Here is an 18,637-nt window from a genome sequence, read left to right on the forward strand (position 1 = left end):
CTTTGGACTTGGGACAGAATTTGTAGAAATTTCTGTTGGTCTGCCAGGATTTCATTCTGACAGCTTTACCTAGCACCCAAGGTTTTGTTGCTCGTTTGTGTATGGTTGGTATAAATTATAAATACAGTTGTATTAATCCACAGAAGTAAAACTCCCAGCCATGGTCTGTATGCTATGGCTTTATGTAATATTCCAAATATAGGATGTTGCAAATAAAGACTTAATTTGGAGACTTAATATTATATAAGAAGGATGCATACAGGAAAAAGGGAGGGAGGCAGATCTGATGCATCTGATGACAGATCTATTACCCATACTAGATGAGGTATTAATGGCTTTAACCTGGCAGCTAAAGGTTAAGTCTCTACACATGAGGAAATCTCTAAATCTCTCATTGGAATGCTCATTAAACAGTTGCATGTTGTTTTGCATATTCTGTCACATTCCAAAATTATGACTTCAGCTGACTAGAGATAATATATACATTTTTAATCTCAACTTGGATTTATGTACATAATGTGCATAACTAACATGCAAATCTGACAAACTGTGTCAGGCAGTCTTGTTTTATTTTGTCTGGACATTCAGCTTTCCATTCATAAATGCAGTGGCTAGCACTAAGGCTGATGTAGATGGTGAAAGGGTAGTGCTCTTTATTTTTGGCCGTTGATGGACTTAAAACTTGGAGTTTTTAAAGTCCTGATTCAAGCCCTCATCTCCGGCCCCTCTTTCTGTTTTGCTTGTGGTGCTGAAAACTACCAAGTTTCATTTGGCAGTGTAATTTTTCCCTGTTGTTTCACTATTGAAAATTTCTGTTGTATGTTCTGCATCAAGTTCAAGTTTCTTTGCTAGTCTTTGGGTTGCTCCATTTATCTTTTTTGCTGCTGGTTATGCCTAATACTTCTTATATCCTACACTACTAACATGTTAAGAATATGTTTATACATGTTCAGGTACTGATACTCGTTAACACTTGGTGGGTGAATCTGTTGAATTTGATGTATGCTTCTGTTTCCAAGTCTAGTGCATACCTGACAGTTAGGAAAGCAAAACTGGGAGAGATGAGTGTATAATTCCTTGCATTTATGTTGCACTATGGACTCTCCCATTGGTCTTCCTTAGTGTGTGTAGAGTCTGTGACTGAGAGGAGAACCAGGGAAAAGGAGGGCAGTGGCAGAAGGCAGAGTGAATGGGACTACCAGGCAGACTAACAACTGATCTGGGGAGAATTCAAAGACCCTAGTATCATCAGAATCCATCTCTAGATCATCAGTAATGAAGTCTGAATAAAAGTGGCCTCAAAACCTGTGTCTGCAGGACTTACTGTTGACTCTTTCCTCTCTGAAAAGTGATCTCCAAGCTTCCATCTCTTGTTTCACCAGATTTCAGTTAGTGAAAGGAAAGTTGTTGGAATCCATTAATAACTTCAGCTTTCTGGTTGGACTTTAGTGTGTAAACATGTGAAAGTATTTTGCAAGATTTCTGCATATTTGATTGCTTTTCTCTGTGTGCTCTTTGATACCCTCATAGTCCTCCAGCCAGTGAACAGAGGCCATGCTGATCTTTTCCCACCAATCTCTTAATGCCCAGTGGTCTTAATATTTGTTACATAGTCTGCCATCTTACTAGGGATGGACATGTGACTTGCTGGGCTGAAATCCCTATGAAGGTCCCTTTTACATCCTGATTTTTCAGATGGAACTTTCACTCTGGCATGTTATTTTAAAAAAATGTTTGTTGATGCACCTTGGCCTGCCATTTAACATAATTTCACATTTGTGTTCCTTCAGAACTGAGGGATGAATGCCAGCTGGTCATGGTGTGCAAGCACATAACTGACGCCTTCCAAATTCATTTAACTCATGGGGCTCCTCTCCCCACACCTGCAGCAGTGAGGGCTGACACAAAGATCTCATGATTCCTAGTGCTATTGACTTATCCATGAGTGCTCCTTCCACACCTTTTCTCCATGGGATCCTGCCACTTCTCTATCTGGCTTCCTGATTTTGACACTTTTGAGAATTTTTTCTGTCAGCTTTACCATTCTTTATAAAACACGTTCCAGACACTTTTTTAGCACTTATAATTTCCTTTCTAGCTTGTCATATTTTGTGAGTTTTCCTCATTGATTTCCTTATTTTTAGTGATGTCTCAATGCATAATCACACATTTTCAAAATGAGCGATTATCTAAGCTAACAAAAATGGAGAACTCACTAAACTGTGGTGTGTCCAAAGGCTTAAAACTCAAGTAAGCTCTCCTGAACTACCAGCAAATATGGTTAGTTTTGAACATCTTCTTGAATGATCCCTGAAAAACTAATTCAGCAGTTAGGGACATTGCAGCCAGATTGTGCCATGTAGATTCTTTTGGTTCTGATGTGTTTAATATAGATAAGCCAGTGTTTCACAGATCCTCTTCTTTCTTTGTTAAGAACACAACATGACAAAGTAGTGCCATTCTTAGCTGGGACAGATAATATTTACGTGACTCAGAAAATACCTATTATTAAATAGTTGTTAGGTGTTGCGCCCATTCCTGTTTCATTTCTCCAAGATAAAGTGTACTCATGAAATGAGATGCTTACAGTCTTGCTTATTTCTGTTTCTCAAGTGTTATATGAGGTATTCTGTCAAATTCTGCTTCTGAAAGCAGAGCAAGTGTTGTTCTTCAGACAGCTGTTCAGAAATTTTCTTTTAGAAAAGAGGATCTTCAAACTAGCCTTTCATTTCAGCAGAGAGTTGAGTTTTAGCTTGCCCACATTTCTCTGGAGACAGTGGTGATTTTTCATGTGAGGGACATAGCTGGGATAAGTGCTAATGCTTTTCCTTCTTGTGAAGGATTTTGTTCCTCACTGGGAAACAGTACAGAGGTGACCAACAGCTTTGAAGCAATCTTACCCTAGTCAAGTGGCTTTTTCTTTTCTTTTACATTCCTTTTCCAGGCTTCTGTAACTGTTTTCTCCAGTCAGTGAGCAACATGGATTTTGCAGGCAACCTGCTTGAAATTTGCTAGTCATCTAATAATTTTAGCAAAATGTCATTCATCTGAGTTAGCAATATATTTTAATCTTAGACTTCTCCATCCCTGTTTTTTAGTTGTGTGACTCCTTGCTGCTGGGGTTTGTGGGTTTTGTTGTTTGGTTGGTTTGGGTTGGTGTTCTTTTTTTTTTTTCTTTTTTTTTTTTTTTCTTGGAGAATTGAGGCTAAATGCTAGATTGGCCTCTGTATTTACCTGAAGAAACTACTAATGAAAATTTGTATCTCAATAACATAAGGTGGTCACTGAGAAACCTGTACTTCTCAGAAGTGCTAGCAGTGCTCTTGGATTAAGATGAAAAATATCTGACTTCTAGTATTTTAATTGCTGTCAGGGAGGAGGAAATTAAGTGTTTTTGTAGCTCATGAGATATCTAGTTTTTAACCTTTAAATTAGTAAGCTACAGAAATATTTACATGTATCAAGTCAAGTAATGGTACAAATGGTACAAATTAAAAAGAAACAGTATTGTAATTAAACTGAAATCACATAATGCTGCAGTAAGGTTTTGCAGTAGGAGTGTCTCCTTGTCCCAAAGTCTGTGTATGACTACAGTTGCTACCATATAGGTCTAGACATATACTGAAAGAAAAGCCAATTACATCATTTATTCAAATAAGAAAGCCCAATGATTTTTTTTCTTTTTTTAGACAAAAGGGTTAGGATTAAGATAGAAGATAGTTAGATAGAAGGTTAGGATTATTACCAAAAACATGGCACTTATTTACTGAGTAATGCTGACTGTGAATGGGAAATGAATTATATGCTATGAATTTAGTAGGCACTTCACTCAAAAGCGTGTAGTAATTTTCTATTTTCAGAAATGTTCTTTCAGTTGACACTTTAACCTTTTATATATCATGTTATTTTCACTAAAAGATCTGTCAGATGAAATGATGAGATTTTTCTACCTAAACCTGACTTATCAATCAGAAAATCTGTGAGAGAGCACAAGGTGGAAAAAAACCTATGAAAACATTTACTCTTGGGAGAAATTATTCCTCATTCTTGTTGGAATAGCTGATAGAAATCAAAGCAAGAAAGTGTTTCTCTGAGAAGAAGAGTGACATGCACTCGCTGCCAAGAAAGCCAGTTGTGTCCTGGGCTGCATCAAAAGCAGTGCGGGCTGCAGGGAGAGGGGGGATTCTGCCTGTTCACGCTTGTGGGACCCTTCCTGCAGTGCTGTGTCCAGCCCTGGGGCCAGAACCTCAAAATGGACATGGTCCTGTTGAAACAGGTCCAGAGGAGGCCGCAGAGATGCTCAGAGGGCTGGAGCAACTCTCCTATCAGGAAGTCTGAGAGGATTGAGGTTTTTCAGCCTGGAGAAGAGAAGGATCTGAAGAGACCTCATAGCACCTTCTGGTACCTGAAGGGGGGGCTACAAGAGATTTGGAGAGGGAGTTCTTACAAGGGGATGTAGTGACCAGACAAGGAAGAACAGGTTTAAACTGAAAGAGGGAAGGTTTAGATCGGGTTTAAACTGAAATAGGTAGGTTTAGATTAAGTATGAGGAAGAAATTCTTCAATGTGAAGGTGGTGAGGCACTGGAACAGGCTGCCTAGAAAAGGAGTGGATTCCCCATCCCTGGAAGTCTTCAAAGCCAGTTTGGATGGGGCTCTGAGCAGCCTGGTTTAGTTTCAGCTGTCCTTGCCCATGGCAGGGGTCTTGGAACAAGAGGATCTCTAACATCCCTTCCAATCCAAATCATTCTGTGGTTCTGTAAAAACAGCACTAGAACAATTTGTTCAACTCTTCAAACACAGGTCACTTAACATAACTACAGAAACAACTTCCTGTACAGTATTTCCAATTACTTTTGTTTTATTATGGAACAGCAGCCTCTTGCTTTTTTTTTTTCTTCAATTACTGCAGCAGAGCTGTGATCCAGGAGTGGGTTTTTTTGATACAGTTGTACATCTGGAATGAAAGTTTAAAACATTCAGGAAAAAAAGAGACATCTGCATGAAATCTGTGGTAGAGGAAGGAAGGGAGGCTAGGGAATTTAAGTTCGCAGCTGCCTTCCTGGTTCTACATAATCCAGATACAAATTTTTTAGTACTGTAGGAAATACCATGTACCATACTGTGGTGAGAAGCGTTTTTTAAAGAGTATGGACAGGCTTTAAAACCATTATACTTAATTATAGCTGAGATATTAGAGTATGTTACAAAAACTTCTGATAGATGATTTAAGATTTTAAATCTGAAACAGAATATTGTTTTAATGTCTGAATATGTAAGACTTACAGGTGTAATAATAGAGATGAGCAATAGATTCTCTACTTGGTTTTTTAAATAAGTTTGTACAACTTGATCCTGATGCATCTTGTAGCTTACAGAAGGTATTCTAGTAGATATTCTTTTATATTGCCCTCATGTGATTTCACTGGTGAGTGATGAGATCTGCTTCCTGTACCCTTTAGAAAAATGGTCGTGAAAGCTGATCCTGGGCAAAACTGTTGGCACACAATACACGTAGCTGCAGCAGTGGAAGGACAATAATATTGAGGTATCCTCACAGTTGAGTGATGTGACAGTAAAGGTTTATTTCTGAGATGTTCTGATCTTCCATTTTAGCCATACGTTTTATCTTTTGCTTTGGACAGATCAGATGTGAGACAGCTGTGGTATGGAAGGTTGGCTTCCCCAGATTCATGTGGTGCTGTATCTAAGTTAAAGTACTTTTGATTCACGGCATGACAAAAGTCTAAGTTGAAGACAAGTGTCATTAATTTATTAATGAAAAGCTGTCCTGTGGAGAGATAGAGTGTATTTCTTGCGTGAACAGGCGTGTTCAGGATTTTACTTCTTGGGTGAACTCTTTTGTTCCTGTAAATCTTTTTTCCTGCTTCAGTATGTGAGGAAAATTATTGTCTTATGTGCTTCACTTTGTTCTTTTTTTCTTCCCTTCCCCTCCATCAGATTCGTAGCACATTGGATCTCTTGCTGCAAGGACTATGGCAGTTGCTATGAGGATTAGGGAGAGCTCTCCTTTCTGAAACATGAATGTGCTCTAGAGGTGTGGTTTGGTTCCCAGCTGCACTGGTGATGGGCAGCAACTGCAGAGGGAGGGAAATGGGCAAAGGACAGCTGTGTCTGCAGCAGGGATGTTCCAGCTCCCTGGTTGCCCTTGCTCATATGCTGTCATCTCCTTGTTTTGCTAACCATGAGTATTTGGATTGATGTATGTGTCTCCCTCTGGAGCATGATACCGTTCTTAGGATTGCTTAAAATGGTGTAAAACAAACCTGATGTTACAGGGATCTGGGCACGAGGGAGCCTGTCCTCTGCCTTCCCCTCTGGATTTCTGTGGCTGACTGCAGTGGTAGCTTTTGCCCATTGTCAAAAGATTACAGTTCAAAAGGTGATGGAAATGCTCTGCAACCTCAATCAAGAGAGGTCCACAGTGTCAGTTTTGTCTTTGAGGTAATTATGAGTCGATTGGCCTCTGATCTAAGCAGTTTTTCTGATCATTTTTTCTGATCGTTTCTATATTGCAGTCTGTAGATTATTTACATTAAAATCAGAATCAAAAGAATAATATGTTACTTAAGAACAATTGGATGGATTCTTGGTCTTAAAAGAAGCAAGCCAAATAGCCTTACAGTGATCTATTATTATATCAGTGATAAAGTGTTCACTGTAGAGCATTTTATTATTTATTTTGTTATTTTATTATTATTTTTTTTATTAGTATTACCATGGTTGTAAAATTATTGCCACTTCCTGAGCAGGAGATGAGCAGCACAATAGCTCATAAATTTTTTTTGTTCTGTTTATTTTTTTCTGATGTGTATGACTGAATTAAGTCTTACATAGATTGGAAGAGGAAAAAAGAAATACCAACTTAACAGGAAAAAAAGCCACAAAAACTGAAGATTAATTGAGGCATAAGAATGAAGACATCCCAAGATAAAAATTTCCTATTTGCTTATAAAACCAGTGTTGCTTTTATACTATCACAGTGACACACATATTCAGGGGCTTCACTGATGTCTCTTCCAGAGGGTGGTCAAAAAAAACTGCTTTAAAACATTTACTCAGGTGGACCCTGAATCCCTGCTGAGGTTTATTGGTAATGACCAGTGGGGCAGTAGGGATGGAAACCTGACCAGTTCTGAGTAAATCACATCTAAGAGATGAAATTAAATGAGCTTTATGCTAAAGTGATGTGTGCTTTTTTATTTTTTCCCCTCTGCATTTTGTGGTTTTTTTTTCTTAATTCTTAAGTAAGGCTTCTGTCAGCACAAATATAGTGTTAGCCCAAGAGCTGAGTGAAATGCATTGGCAGGGGCTTCCTGAGGAATCTCCCCTGGCAATGCTAGGGAGACTTCTGAGTTAAGGGCATAATACATTTGGGTCAGCTCTTGTGGCTTCTCTGGAAACTTACCCTGTGTTTACAGTGTACGCCTGTAAAATGCCTTTCCTGCATGAGAAAGCTTTTTTCAAACATCTGTCTAGAAGTACTGGAGGAGATTATCTGGCAAATCAGGGAGTTGGACACCTAAGCACAATTTCTATTTGGCCGAAGGACTCTGAAAACCAACAGAATTGTGTGGTAGCTCTTTGGGATTGTTGGTGCAGTAATTGATAGGTGATGTTATAAAGGGAACAAGTTGAATATGGCATCTTATTGGTCTTACTTGTCAAAATTAATTTGTATTTACACAAATTGCTGTCTGTTGCAATTTGAAGAAAGTCCAAGATTTGAAAAACTCTGTGAATGCTGTGGTAAGATTCCGACTTGACTGATTTTACTGATTTTCTTCATGGCCAGGTACTGTTACTTGCTAGTTGTTATGGTTTTTTCAACTGAAATTTGTTAAAACATTTTTTGAAAACTGGCGATGCACCTGTGGTGATTTTTCTCTCTTGCTGTTCGTTAGAAGAAGCATCATGTCTAATTGAACTAAGTATCTAATGGATGTAGAAATAGTTTTGCTTTTCTTCTAAAAGATAGGTGTTATTAAAAACGTAAAAATGTAAAAAAATTAATACTTAAAATTAAGAAATACAAGTTCAATGCATCTTGATGCCAAACAGAAGACTGATATTTCTCTAATTTCGGATTCATATGCTGTGATAGTTTGGGTCATAGGTATTTTAAGAGATAAGAGGATAATAACACTTGATTGAAAAATTTCTGGTGGTGAACAGAATAAGACAATCTTTGGCAACTACTTGCAGTAAAAAAGTTCAGTTGTGTTTTCTTAATCTAAATGTATAATTTTTATCTTCAGGATTGAAGTGTCTGCCCTCTATTTTGCCATATATGTGTGGGGTTATATATACATGGGTATTTGCATAGTATAAGATTCTTTTATTCTAAATTTGACATTACCAAGACCAATAGGCCCCAAGGCATTATTTCCAAATAAGGTCCTTGGGACCATGAACAGGCAGCCTGGAAGATTACACACAGGTGCTTTTACAGAAATATTACAAATGGGGCCTTAATGGAGAGAGGGGAAAGCTAACAAAAGAGAGCAAATTTACTCCCATAGGTTGTCAGAGGAACCTGTCTTTCTCAGTGGACTGCAGGTTTTAGGCAGTTATGTTAAACATGTTTCCCTGTCTTGCTCTGTCTCCATGCTCTGTTTTCTGGTGTATCACATAGAATGAGATACCAGGGTACGTAATAAGCTGTGGATGGGTTTCCAGCTGATATAATTGTGTTGTAGAGGCACTGCTCTACTTGCCTGTCTCTTTTTGTGAAGTTTTATTATTCTAGTACCAATCTCCTAAGCAGCCTTGAAAGATGTGCTGCTGTTGTTTATAAAACCAATGAGTTTGCAATGTTTGGAGGGCTTCAGAAGTGTAGAGTGGAGAGCAAAAAGGATGCCCTGTAGCATTTAATGTGACTCAGTGAGCAGCCTGTCAATTAAGATACTTGGAGAGAAATCAATTTAGAATGACCAGCAAGTCCCAGAAAAAATAAAGCAAGCCTCAAGGTTTAAACTTTCGGTGCATGCTTTACCCAGCTGTGCACTCTAGTCAGTGTTCACAAATTTATCTTCTAATGTAGCAGAATAATTCTCTAGTAAAAAACCAAAGTATATTGCTCGGGTACACTCAACACTTATGAGATCACAGCACTTACATCAGCTGTTTCTCTTAGGAAATACTTCATCTACACTGGCATCCCAAGGTATTTTTTGGTGGCTCTTTTGGAGGTACTCCTTCCTCAGTGGATGGCACATAGAAGTCACAGTGCATCTTTTGGGCATTGAACTGCTGGTGCCCTCATTTTTCATGGAAGAGAGAAATCAAGGTATTGAGCAAGCTAAGTGTTCAGATGTTACACAGAGCTCTGTTCAAGTGGAGGTGCCTAGATATAGCACTGTCCAGATGTTGAGATAAATTGAACACTCCACAGTGCATGCATTCATTTTTCATACTTCGTGTTGTAAATTGTTGCTTTGCTATGAGGATTTTTGACTACAGAAGTTAATGGTTTATAAGAGATGCACTTGGTGTGTGATTTCTAACACAGAAAAGTAAGTTTTATTTGTGATTAAGGTATTTTGAAAAGTGAGGTTGCTGTAGTCCATGGATGATCAGTATTTTATTCTTTGAAGATTCAGGGTGTAGGCAATGCTTTGACTAATTTGTGTATCTTGCAATACTTCTTTGAAAGTATTAGTTCTCAACACTTAAAAGCTATTCCTCTCTTCAGTCCTGTATAATAGAAGTGTATCAGAAATTCAGTATTTTTTTTTACTTCAGTCTTTGATCAATGAGTTGCCTAGCTCAATGTAAATAAAAAGGAGGAATTGAAAAACACATACATTCAGTTATAGTGAAACATTGGTTGCTATTAATTTGCTGAGGTAAGTTTGGGTTTTTTTTAAATCTTTGTATCGTATGGAGTAGTCTAAAACATTCCAAAAGGATAAATTACAATACCAGAGCACATGGGCATTACAGAAAATTTTAAATTCTGTTTACTTAAAATTTCCAAAGAAATGGAAACAAATGTTTCCTAGTTCTGAACACAGGGATCAATTATATATTGATAATTTTTTGTTCAGAATTAAGAGGGATTTTTTTTAGTTTGTTGTCTGTTATTTTTGCAGGCTGATCCAAAAGAGTTGATTCAGATGGTCACAAAGCATGTTACTCACTATGCCCAGGCAGACTGGCCTGAAGAAATCACCAGTTTGATAAATCAGCTGCATTACTACAATGAACGACTGCTGGACTTCACTCAGGCTCAGACTCTGCAAGGACTTGGCAAAGGAGTGGATGTGCAGAGATTTACAGCAGATGCACAGTACAAGAGAGAAACAATACTAGGATTGGCAGAGTAAGTAATGTGTATTAAGTTTGTTTTCTCTGTTTCAGAATAGAATAGCTTTAAACTTTAAATTAGGGAGAGTAAGTTGAAAGTAGTGCTGACCTTTAGAGAGATAATTTACTTGCTTTTGAGATTTACACTGTAGTGCTGCTACAATTGGAGCTTTTTCTATGTAACTGCTCTACTTAAATGAAATGTTGCTCAAATAAATGGATTTATAATTGAATCTATAATTCTTCGTTTACTAACTGCTAATATTAAAGTTAATCAAGGATTAATGAAAGCAGAGCATAGGTGAAGGTTTGGTCTCTTTCTTTCATCTCATGTAAACCTGCCCTAGCAGTCTATTAGGGTATGCCCATGCATCAAAGTTTGGAACGAACTGTAGTTGAAAAAAAAGCAAAAAATTGTTAAACTGTACTTTATTTTTAATAATTTAGTTAGAACTGCTGTATATCACTGTATTTTTTTCCCTATAGTCATTTGGAAGTACTTCTCCACATATGTTCTGATATTTAGCATGCTTTTATCTCATCTTTCAGAAATACAGAATAGAAAAAAAAGATAGAGGATAGTACTTTTCATATTAAAAATATCTTTAATTAATATCTGCATGCAGGTACTTCAAACTGTGAACAAATCATGAATATGACATATGTTTTAGGGACAGTCACAGCTGACTAGTTGACAGACTGTCAGAGGAAGAGTTCTGTGCAATAAGAAGCTTTAAATATAATCTCAGATTTTCAGCTGATGTCTGCATAAAGCTTATGAAGAGCATATTTAAATATTTTTAGTTTTCCACATCTGTAGCTACTCATAGTTACAATTCCAATAGAAATTTGCTACTAAATGGAATCGATATACCAAATAAAAGTAGTTGTATAAGGTCAGGTTTTGGACACTAAGCTGATGCTTTATATCTGTGAAATCTGTACCTGTACATATTTTGTCACTGCATTCATAAAAATAGCTTTTAATCATCTTTTAATGTTTCTGTTGGAATTGCCTGCTTTGTATATATTGTTACTAAGCACTTCTGTCTAAGTGTGTCAGTAGGTGACATGTTGATGGCTACCCACAGCATCTTCAGTGCAAGTAGTCTTCTCTTATTACAGATGCTTACTTTGATTACAGCAGGGTTATTTACACTGTCACCCAAGAGTTCATAGATACCGTCTCTTGTAAAATAGAAGAGAAAGTTCCTTACCGTAAGTAGATGTAAAAACACAATATGAAAGGGTTAGAAGAAGTAAGGCTTCTTACTAAGTGGATGAGAGTGGCACTTCCATATTGGGCAGTTGCAAAGATCCAGTTAATTACTTGTTCAGCTTACAGCTTCCTTGCTTTAATCTTCTCAGTGGAGTCTTAATCTGCATTTTCTAATGGAAAAGATACACTAACTCAATGTAATTGTGTAGCATATTTGTTCTTATTTTTTAATTAAGTGCCTCATGGTTTTTAATCTTTTATGAAGTGCTGTTTGAAGGAACAACACCTGGAAAATATTGCATCTTATTTACAAAATAAGAAGAGTGCTAGAAGGAGCAATTTGTACTAAAACTAGCAATTTGCTAAAACTAGCTAACCAGTAGTTTTCTGCTTTATCTTCTGTATTTGGTGTATTTCTTTGGAGGCTGTTGTTCATTGGGCTTGCACCAGTCTTGGGGAAGCAACACCAAAATACATCCAGAGTGTGCCTGTGTTAGAGCCTTCAGTGAGGATTCCTTTGGCAGTCCTTGGGCTCACACCAACAGGCAGTCAGGGCTGGGCATGAAAAGGGGTGTGTAAAAGAAAGTTAAAAGATTCTTTGCAGGGTAATGGACATTTTTTTCAGCTTTTCATTGTGCAACAGCTGTTGGTTTTTGTGTTACCTTGACAATTAATAAATTGCTTGTACTGTTCTTCATTTATATGGTATCATTTCCCTAAACCACCACTGCCTTAGACTGCTCTTAGGAAGGGAGGATTATGGTATAGCTTATAAAGTTCCAGGAGGAAAGGATCCCACTAGTTGCAGGAGCCACTCCTGATTCGTATGATTGACTGGATTATTTTGCAACTAAAGCATTCATATCATCTTCCTCTTTCACTGAATCACAGAATGGCTGAGCTTGGAAGGGGCCTCTGGAGATCATCTTGCCCAACCTCCCTGCTCAGGCAGAGCCTCCTCAAGGATTCACATTAAGTACATTTTAAAGAAGTTGTTCATGACAGGTGTTCATGAAAGTCATTACACCGAGATAGTGTTTTTCTTGGAATTATCCTGAAAAGACCCATCCCAACCGAACTGAAACCAAAACCCAGAATTCTCAGCATTAGCCTTAACAGTATTGCTTCTATGGCCAGCCTAGAAACAAGAACCATTTATCTCTATTTGAACCATACTATACTGGGTTAGTACAGATTAGTATGAAGTTAACTTCAGGCTTTAATATTTTACCATATTCTCCATCTATTGTTTGTCCAAGGGTTTTTGCATTAATAGAAAAGTAGTTTTTAATATTTAGGACAGAGTGAGATGGATATCTTCACACCTTTTAGTCTACAAATACTAGGAGTGTTTGTGTCTGTGAACTACTAGGAAGAGCTTTGAGGATTTGTATACCGGTTGTGCTAAAACACTGTAGGTGTTGAAACTAAGTAAAATAAATTCTGTGACAAGTTAATATCCTTCATCACTTCGTAATTGAAATGGAATGAAAACTGAGATTTTTGCTTTAGCACAGTAGAAGCTGCCATTGAGAACCAATATTTGTGGAATAGGTTCCTGTCTTTGAAATCTCTCTGTGGTTTTTTTTTCTTGTATTTTTTCCCCCCAAATGGAGCACAAAGTATAAGTAAATGCAGAGACACACTTAATGTATTTTTATTTAAAAAATATTTTACATTCTTGTTTTATGAAAAAAATTTAAAATAAATAGTGAGTTTTCTAACGTAAGCATTTCTTTTCATATTACATCTCATAGGACTTCACACAATTTTTCCTTGTTTCTCTCATGTCTCTCCTCTACCAGGACACTTGAAGAAAATGTCTATAAAATTGCTATTTCTTTGGCTCAGCGATACAGTGTTCCACTTTGGGAAGTTTACATGACCCATCTGGAATTTTTATTCACCGACAGTGGGTAAGTCTATTTGCAGAGTTGTCTCCTCTGCAAATACACATACAATTATGTTACACAGAAATAAATGCTAATGTATGACAGAATTGAATTATATTGGGAGTGGAGTTGGTGTTGTGTTTTCATTTGTCTTGTGTTGGGATAGTATGGGAATTTTTGTCTTTTCCAGCTGTGAAAACTACTGTTGCAGGCAAGTTTAGAAGTCCATATATCTTACCATTCTTCAGAGTATTCCAGGACTTTGTTTCAGTGTTCATGTTTCCACAGCTTTGAATATTTATTTCTCTCTTCCATTAGCCAACTCATCCCGTAGTTAGCGTTACAGTCCGTGTAATGTAGCCTGAACCCTGATAGTTTCTCTGTCTTTTAGCATTTTGCTCTTTATTGACCTCTGTTCTGTGTAATAGAGGAAATAAATATATCCCTATTCACATTGTGCATCTGTTCATACCAGTTGCATTTTTTGATAGAAACAGGCTTTTTCTTTTAACAACGTTTTGCTGAAACTGTTCTAGCATAAAAGATTATGGCAGACCAAACCTGGCACTGGTGAGGCATAAAGGGAGGGGTGCTTATAATCTCTATTCCACAGTGGCTTCAGGGCATTTATTTTTAAATTTATTTATTTCTTTATTTTAACCTCTTACATCGTGTCAGGCATTTTTGCCTACTGAAAGAGGAATAAACCCATTTGATGGAAGACCAGGCTACTTGCCTGAACAGCACATGCAGATGACAGTGATGTAGAACTCTCTGTGTAATACAGCAGCTCTTACCTACTGTTCTGACAGATATGATCAAATTAATTTGGTTTGTTTCAAGTGTTAAATTCTTAAAGCACCTTTAGCTTGCAGCAGTGTTGGTACCTCTCTTAACATTAACTATTAATTAAAAAGCATTGAAACATTTTATAAAATGTGAGGGATAAAAAACAAAGCCTGTTGAATTGTCTGAGAAGATGAAATAATGTTCTGAAATTTTCTTCGTTTCCTCCAAAAAACAGAGAAGTCATACTCCCTAAATTTTCATGCTGCTAAATTATTTACTGCTTTAAACAAAACAGACAATCAGGATATAAACATGGCAACACTGGGGTGAGTGTGATAGAGCCAGCTACCTTCTCTGGGACTCAAATATTACCTAAGGTGTTTTGCAACAGTTTTCTATTGTTTTCTTTGTTCTTGTTCTCCTTGAGTTAATATTCATAGAATTCAGAAATCACAGAAGACAGAGTAACCATATTTTCTCTAGTGAAAAGTCTTAAAAGTTGATTTATAATAGCATAATATGCTGCTGAGCATATTTTTGTATCATAATCTCATTTTAAAATTGATTGACAGCAAACAACCATTACAGTATATTTGAATCTTGGAATTATGGCATTAATAATACATCTTCTATTATGCATTCATTCTGAACTGAAATTAAGTTTATTCTAAGACTTAATCTCTTTAACCAAATATGCAGTATTTCTATAAGCCACTTTACATAGGGAGAAGCTCAAAAGAGCTTCATAGTTTGTATTAACATAGTTTGTATTAACTATTTCTTTGATTATTTGATGACAAACAATTATGACATTTCATAAAAATTTAGTGGAAATTTAGTTATTTCTTTTGAGGAATCTGATCACATTTGAATATCAAAACTCTATAAAATGCAGTTTATGATTTCAGCAACACGAAATCTTGTTTGTCTATCACAAAACCTATTGTTCCAGAATCTTTCTGAACAACACCATAAACTCTTCATATCTGCAATCAGCCCTGCCCTAAAAACACTGCAAATATCTGCCAATCCTTTTCATCTAATTTAATGCTCAACTAGCTTTTAGTTTGAACTTCGGGTATGAACACAAAAAAATAGTCATATCACAGTCTTGAAATACATCAGGTCCAAGTGTCTGCTTTTCCCAATATGAAGAGTGGATGGTACTTTATTTCTATTGACATCATACTTGTTTTCATTAATATTGTAGAAAAAAAAAAGAAGAATCTATAGAATTAAGAGAATGCTTGCAATGTTAACCATCTTGGGTTAGGTCATAGATGTAAAAATAACAAAAAAAAATCTTATTCTCACTAAGCAATCAGTTAATTTTTAAAATGAGAAGGTTGTGTCTGTGGTATTTGCTGTAAAAAATAATCTTTAAGAATGAAACTGAGACCTTTTACTTGGATATTAAAGAGAAACACTAACTTACAGCACGTATATTTGGGGAGGGAAATGATGAAATTCTAATTTAATCATTTTTAAAGTAGAGGAAAATCAAATGGTATAAGAAGACATCAGATTTTGAAATGAAATGTACTATCTAATGTGCCATATGATTGGACTCTGGGGAAACTCAAGGTAGGAATCATCTGTAAGTTACTTCTTTCCTCAGATTTAGGTAAAACTTTCAGTTGAGAAAGATAAACTTAAGATGATATGCACCCATTTTTCTCCCAGTTGAGGGAAAAAGGAGTGATTATCTTTTATGTAGTCAGCTGGAGGTATCTGAATTCATGCTGTGAAAGAACTAATACATTCTTTTCAAAAGATTCAGGAAAGAATTTCCTAAAGCAGTGAGACTGACTGAGGCTTACTGATAGTTTCATAAGCATTCATGGATGACAGTTTGAGAAGCAACTTGTTAAACTGCCAAAGTGTTGGTAAACTGTCCTAAGCATAAATAATAGTGCCAAATAGATTAATTGCTGGGCAAGAGCCAATTTTCAGTGATAGTAACTCAAGCTGTGCACAGGTACTCATCAACTACAGAAAACAGAATATAATGGATTGGGAAAGCTTCTAGCAGGGCAATAGGATCTTTGGGCATCCTTCATAGTTGGTTAATTTGTTTAATAAAGTCTTCCTTTACACATATCCTGGATGTATTTTTCCTATTACATATAGCTATACTCACAGATGTGAAATCCTGCTTTGAATTCCACTTCAGTATTCATAACCCTTAATCTGCATGTCCCAGGTAACAAGATTGGGAAATAGAAGAGTTGCTTAGCTTTTGTTTATGGCATGTACAATTATCTAAATGTTTGTGAGTGAGACCCTAAAGAGAAGAAAGGATTGTCCTGTCTCCCAGGTGTACAGCTGTAAGAGTCTTTCATGGAACCATCCAGGTCTTTAAGCAAAAATATTTCTAAACACAGGTTATCAACACTGGAAATAGAAGAAAGAGCACAAAGTCTTGCTCTATTTGAGACTTTGAAAACCAGTCCTGAAACCTTTCATGAACACATGGCTAAATATGTTTACCCAAGTATTGAAGGCAAAGATCACCAAAGGTTGCTTTACTATTTTACACTTCTGGAAAACTGTGGCTGCTCAGAAGTGGTGAACCATGCTCTTAAACCTGAAACTCACATCCGACTCCTGAAAAAATTCAAAGCAGTTGCACCAGGTAAGACAGTACCTGTTTGTTTTCTTCATTACTGTATTTATTACTTTATTATGTAAGTACTGGCATGATTATGCTTGGCTAGTTTATGGGGTATTTTAGGTAATTGTTTGGTTTTTTTTCTGTGAGCAGAGGAGATGAATACAATTAATACAGTCACAAGTTCTTTCTCTTTGTTTTACTGGAAAGACAGTTTTTTCTTTCACAGCAAGAAAAAACTAGTTAAGAACATTTTTCTGTTAGTGATGCAAGTTAAAATTATTGGCGATATTTCATAGTGAAATCTTAAATGAAAAATATCAAGTTACTAGAGTATAAGTTTTAACACTACATGTTTAACATGAATATTCTCAAAGGGCTTAAGAAAGTTTACCTTTCAAGAGTCTGAATTACAGAATATATTACGGACTTTATGCAGCTTGTGTTTGTTTGTCTGAAAGACAATAATTTTTTGTTATGTTTTGCCCTTGATATTACCTTTTTCTGTCCCAGAATTACAGCATTGTTTGTAGCCCTACATTTTCAGACAACTATTGTAAAATGCGCTGCTGCCAAGCATTCTGAAACTTGAAATACTACTTTCAATTTACCTGTTAGTTGGATACTATCCTGAATTTTAGTTGTACAACTCCAAATCCAGTTTCAGAATGAAAAATACACACTGTATGGCATTACTTCCTGTGAGGATGAATTAATTGATCAATATTGGAAACTAATGTGTATTGGACACTAACTGTGCTGCAGAGTTTGAAGAGATGGTGCATAAGAATTCATGTATTGCAGGAAGAAAAAGTAAATTTTTTTGAGAGGAGGGATAACCCTCAGTTCTTATTGATGTTATTCAACAATCATTGTTGCTTGCCAAAGAAAATTATGCGATGAAATTATTGTTTCCCTTCAAAGTATAAAAAGATGTCTTGGGAACAGACATAGCATATATCAGACATAAATTTTGTGGTAAAAATTTTGTGTGGTAAAAAATTAAGTTTTTGTACTACACGCCTAATCAAATTTCTCAGTGTTCAGCATAGTTTGGAGATAGGAGTCAAGGAGCAACAGCTAAGTGTTTACAGAGGTTGCGGGCCCAAAGTATGTGGGAAGAACATGACAATATGTATGAATAAGAACATGACAATAGAAGACAGTTACCTTAGAATTATATGCAAAGAAAATAAAATAGTATAATTTCTAGAATTAATTTGTTGTTGGTAAATTAATTGCAAGGATGTTCTTCCTCTGGGAAGCAGAGTAGTAACATGACTCTTGATTATATAAATATTGATGTAAATGGATCTACATGTCCTATCTCTAGCTGACCTTATTTAGTTTACTTGTAGTTAGTGCCTTGCAATTTTTCCTAAGTGGTAAGTACCAGTTGTTACATGATCAGAATACATATTTTAAATTAATGAAGACTTACGCCATGACTTGCATGAGGTTTTCTGGGGTTTACATTTAGTTCTAGCAGGATTTTATATACTATATATATGTTCTTGCTTCTTTGAGAATCTACTTTTTACGGGCTGTGTTACAGACTCACAGAACACTTGGGGTTGGAAGGGACCTTAGAGATCAACCAGTTCCAAATCCCCTGCCATGGGCACGGACACCTTCCACTAGACCAGGTTGCTCAGTGCCCCACCCAACCTGGCCTTGAACACTTCCAGGGATGGAGCATCCACAGCTTCTCTGGGCAGCCTGTTCCAGTGACTCACTGCCCTCACAGTGAAGCATTTCTTCCATGTATCTAAGTGGAAGAATGGACCTAAATCTAATG

The 18,637-nt window shown here is 36.5% G+C and overlaps 1 protein-coding gene across 2 annotated transcripts in view; it reads left to right on the plus strand.

Moving 5' to 3' along the window:
• Positions 1-18,637, plus strand: part of NBAS (NBAS subunit of NRZ tethering complex) — a 160,080-nt gene that overhangs the window by 87,164 nt on the left and 54,279 nt on the right. For both annotated transcript variants that reach the window (XM_064411911.1, XM_064411912.1), the window contains exons 41-43: positions 10,115-10,344; positions 13,353-13,463; positions 16,613-16,863. In XM_064411911.1, coding sequence (XP_064267981.1) covers positions 10,115-10,344; positions 13,353-13,463; positions 16,613-16,863 — 592 coding nt within the window. The remainder of the gene's footprint in view (positions 1-10,114; positions 10,345-13,352; positions 13,464-16,612; positions 16,864-18,637) is intronic.

This window comes from Passer domesticus, chromosome 3, assembly GCF_036417665.1.
Source record: "Passer domesticus isolate bPasDom1 chromosome 3, bPasDom1.hap1, whole genome shotgun sequence".
Classification (NCBI taxonomy): Eukaryota; Metazoa; Chordata; class Aves; order Passeriformes; family Passeridae; genus Passer; species Passer domesticus.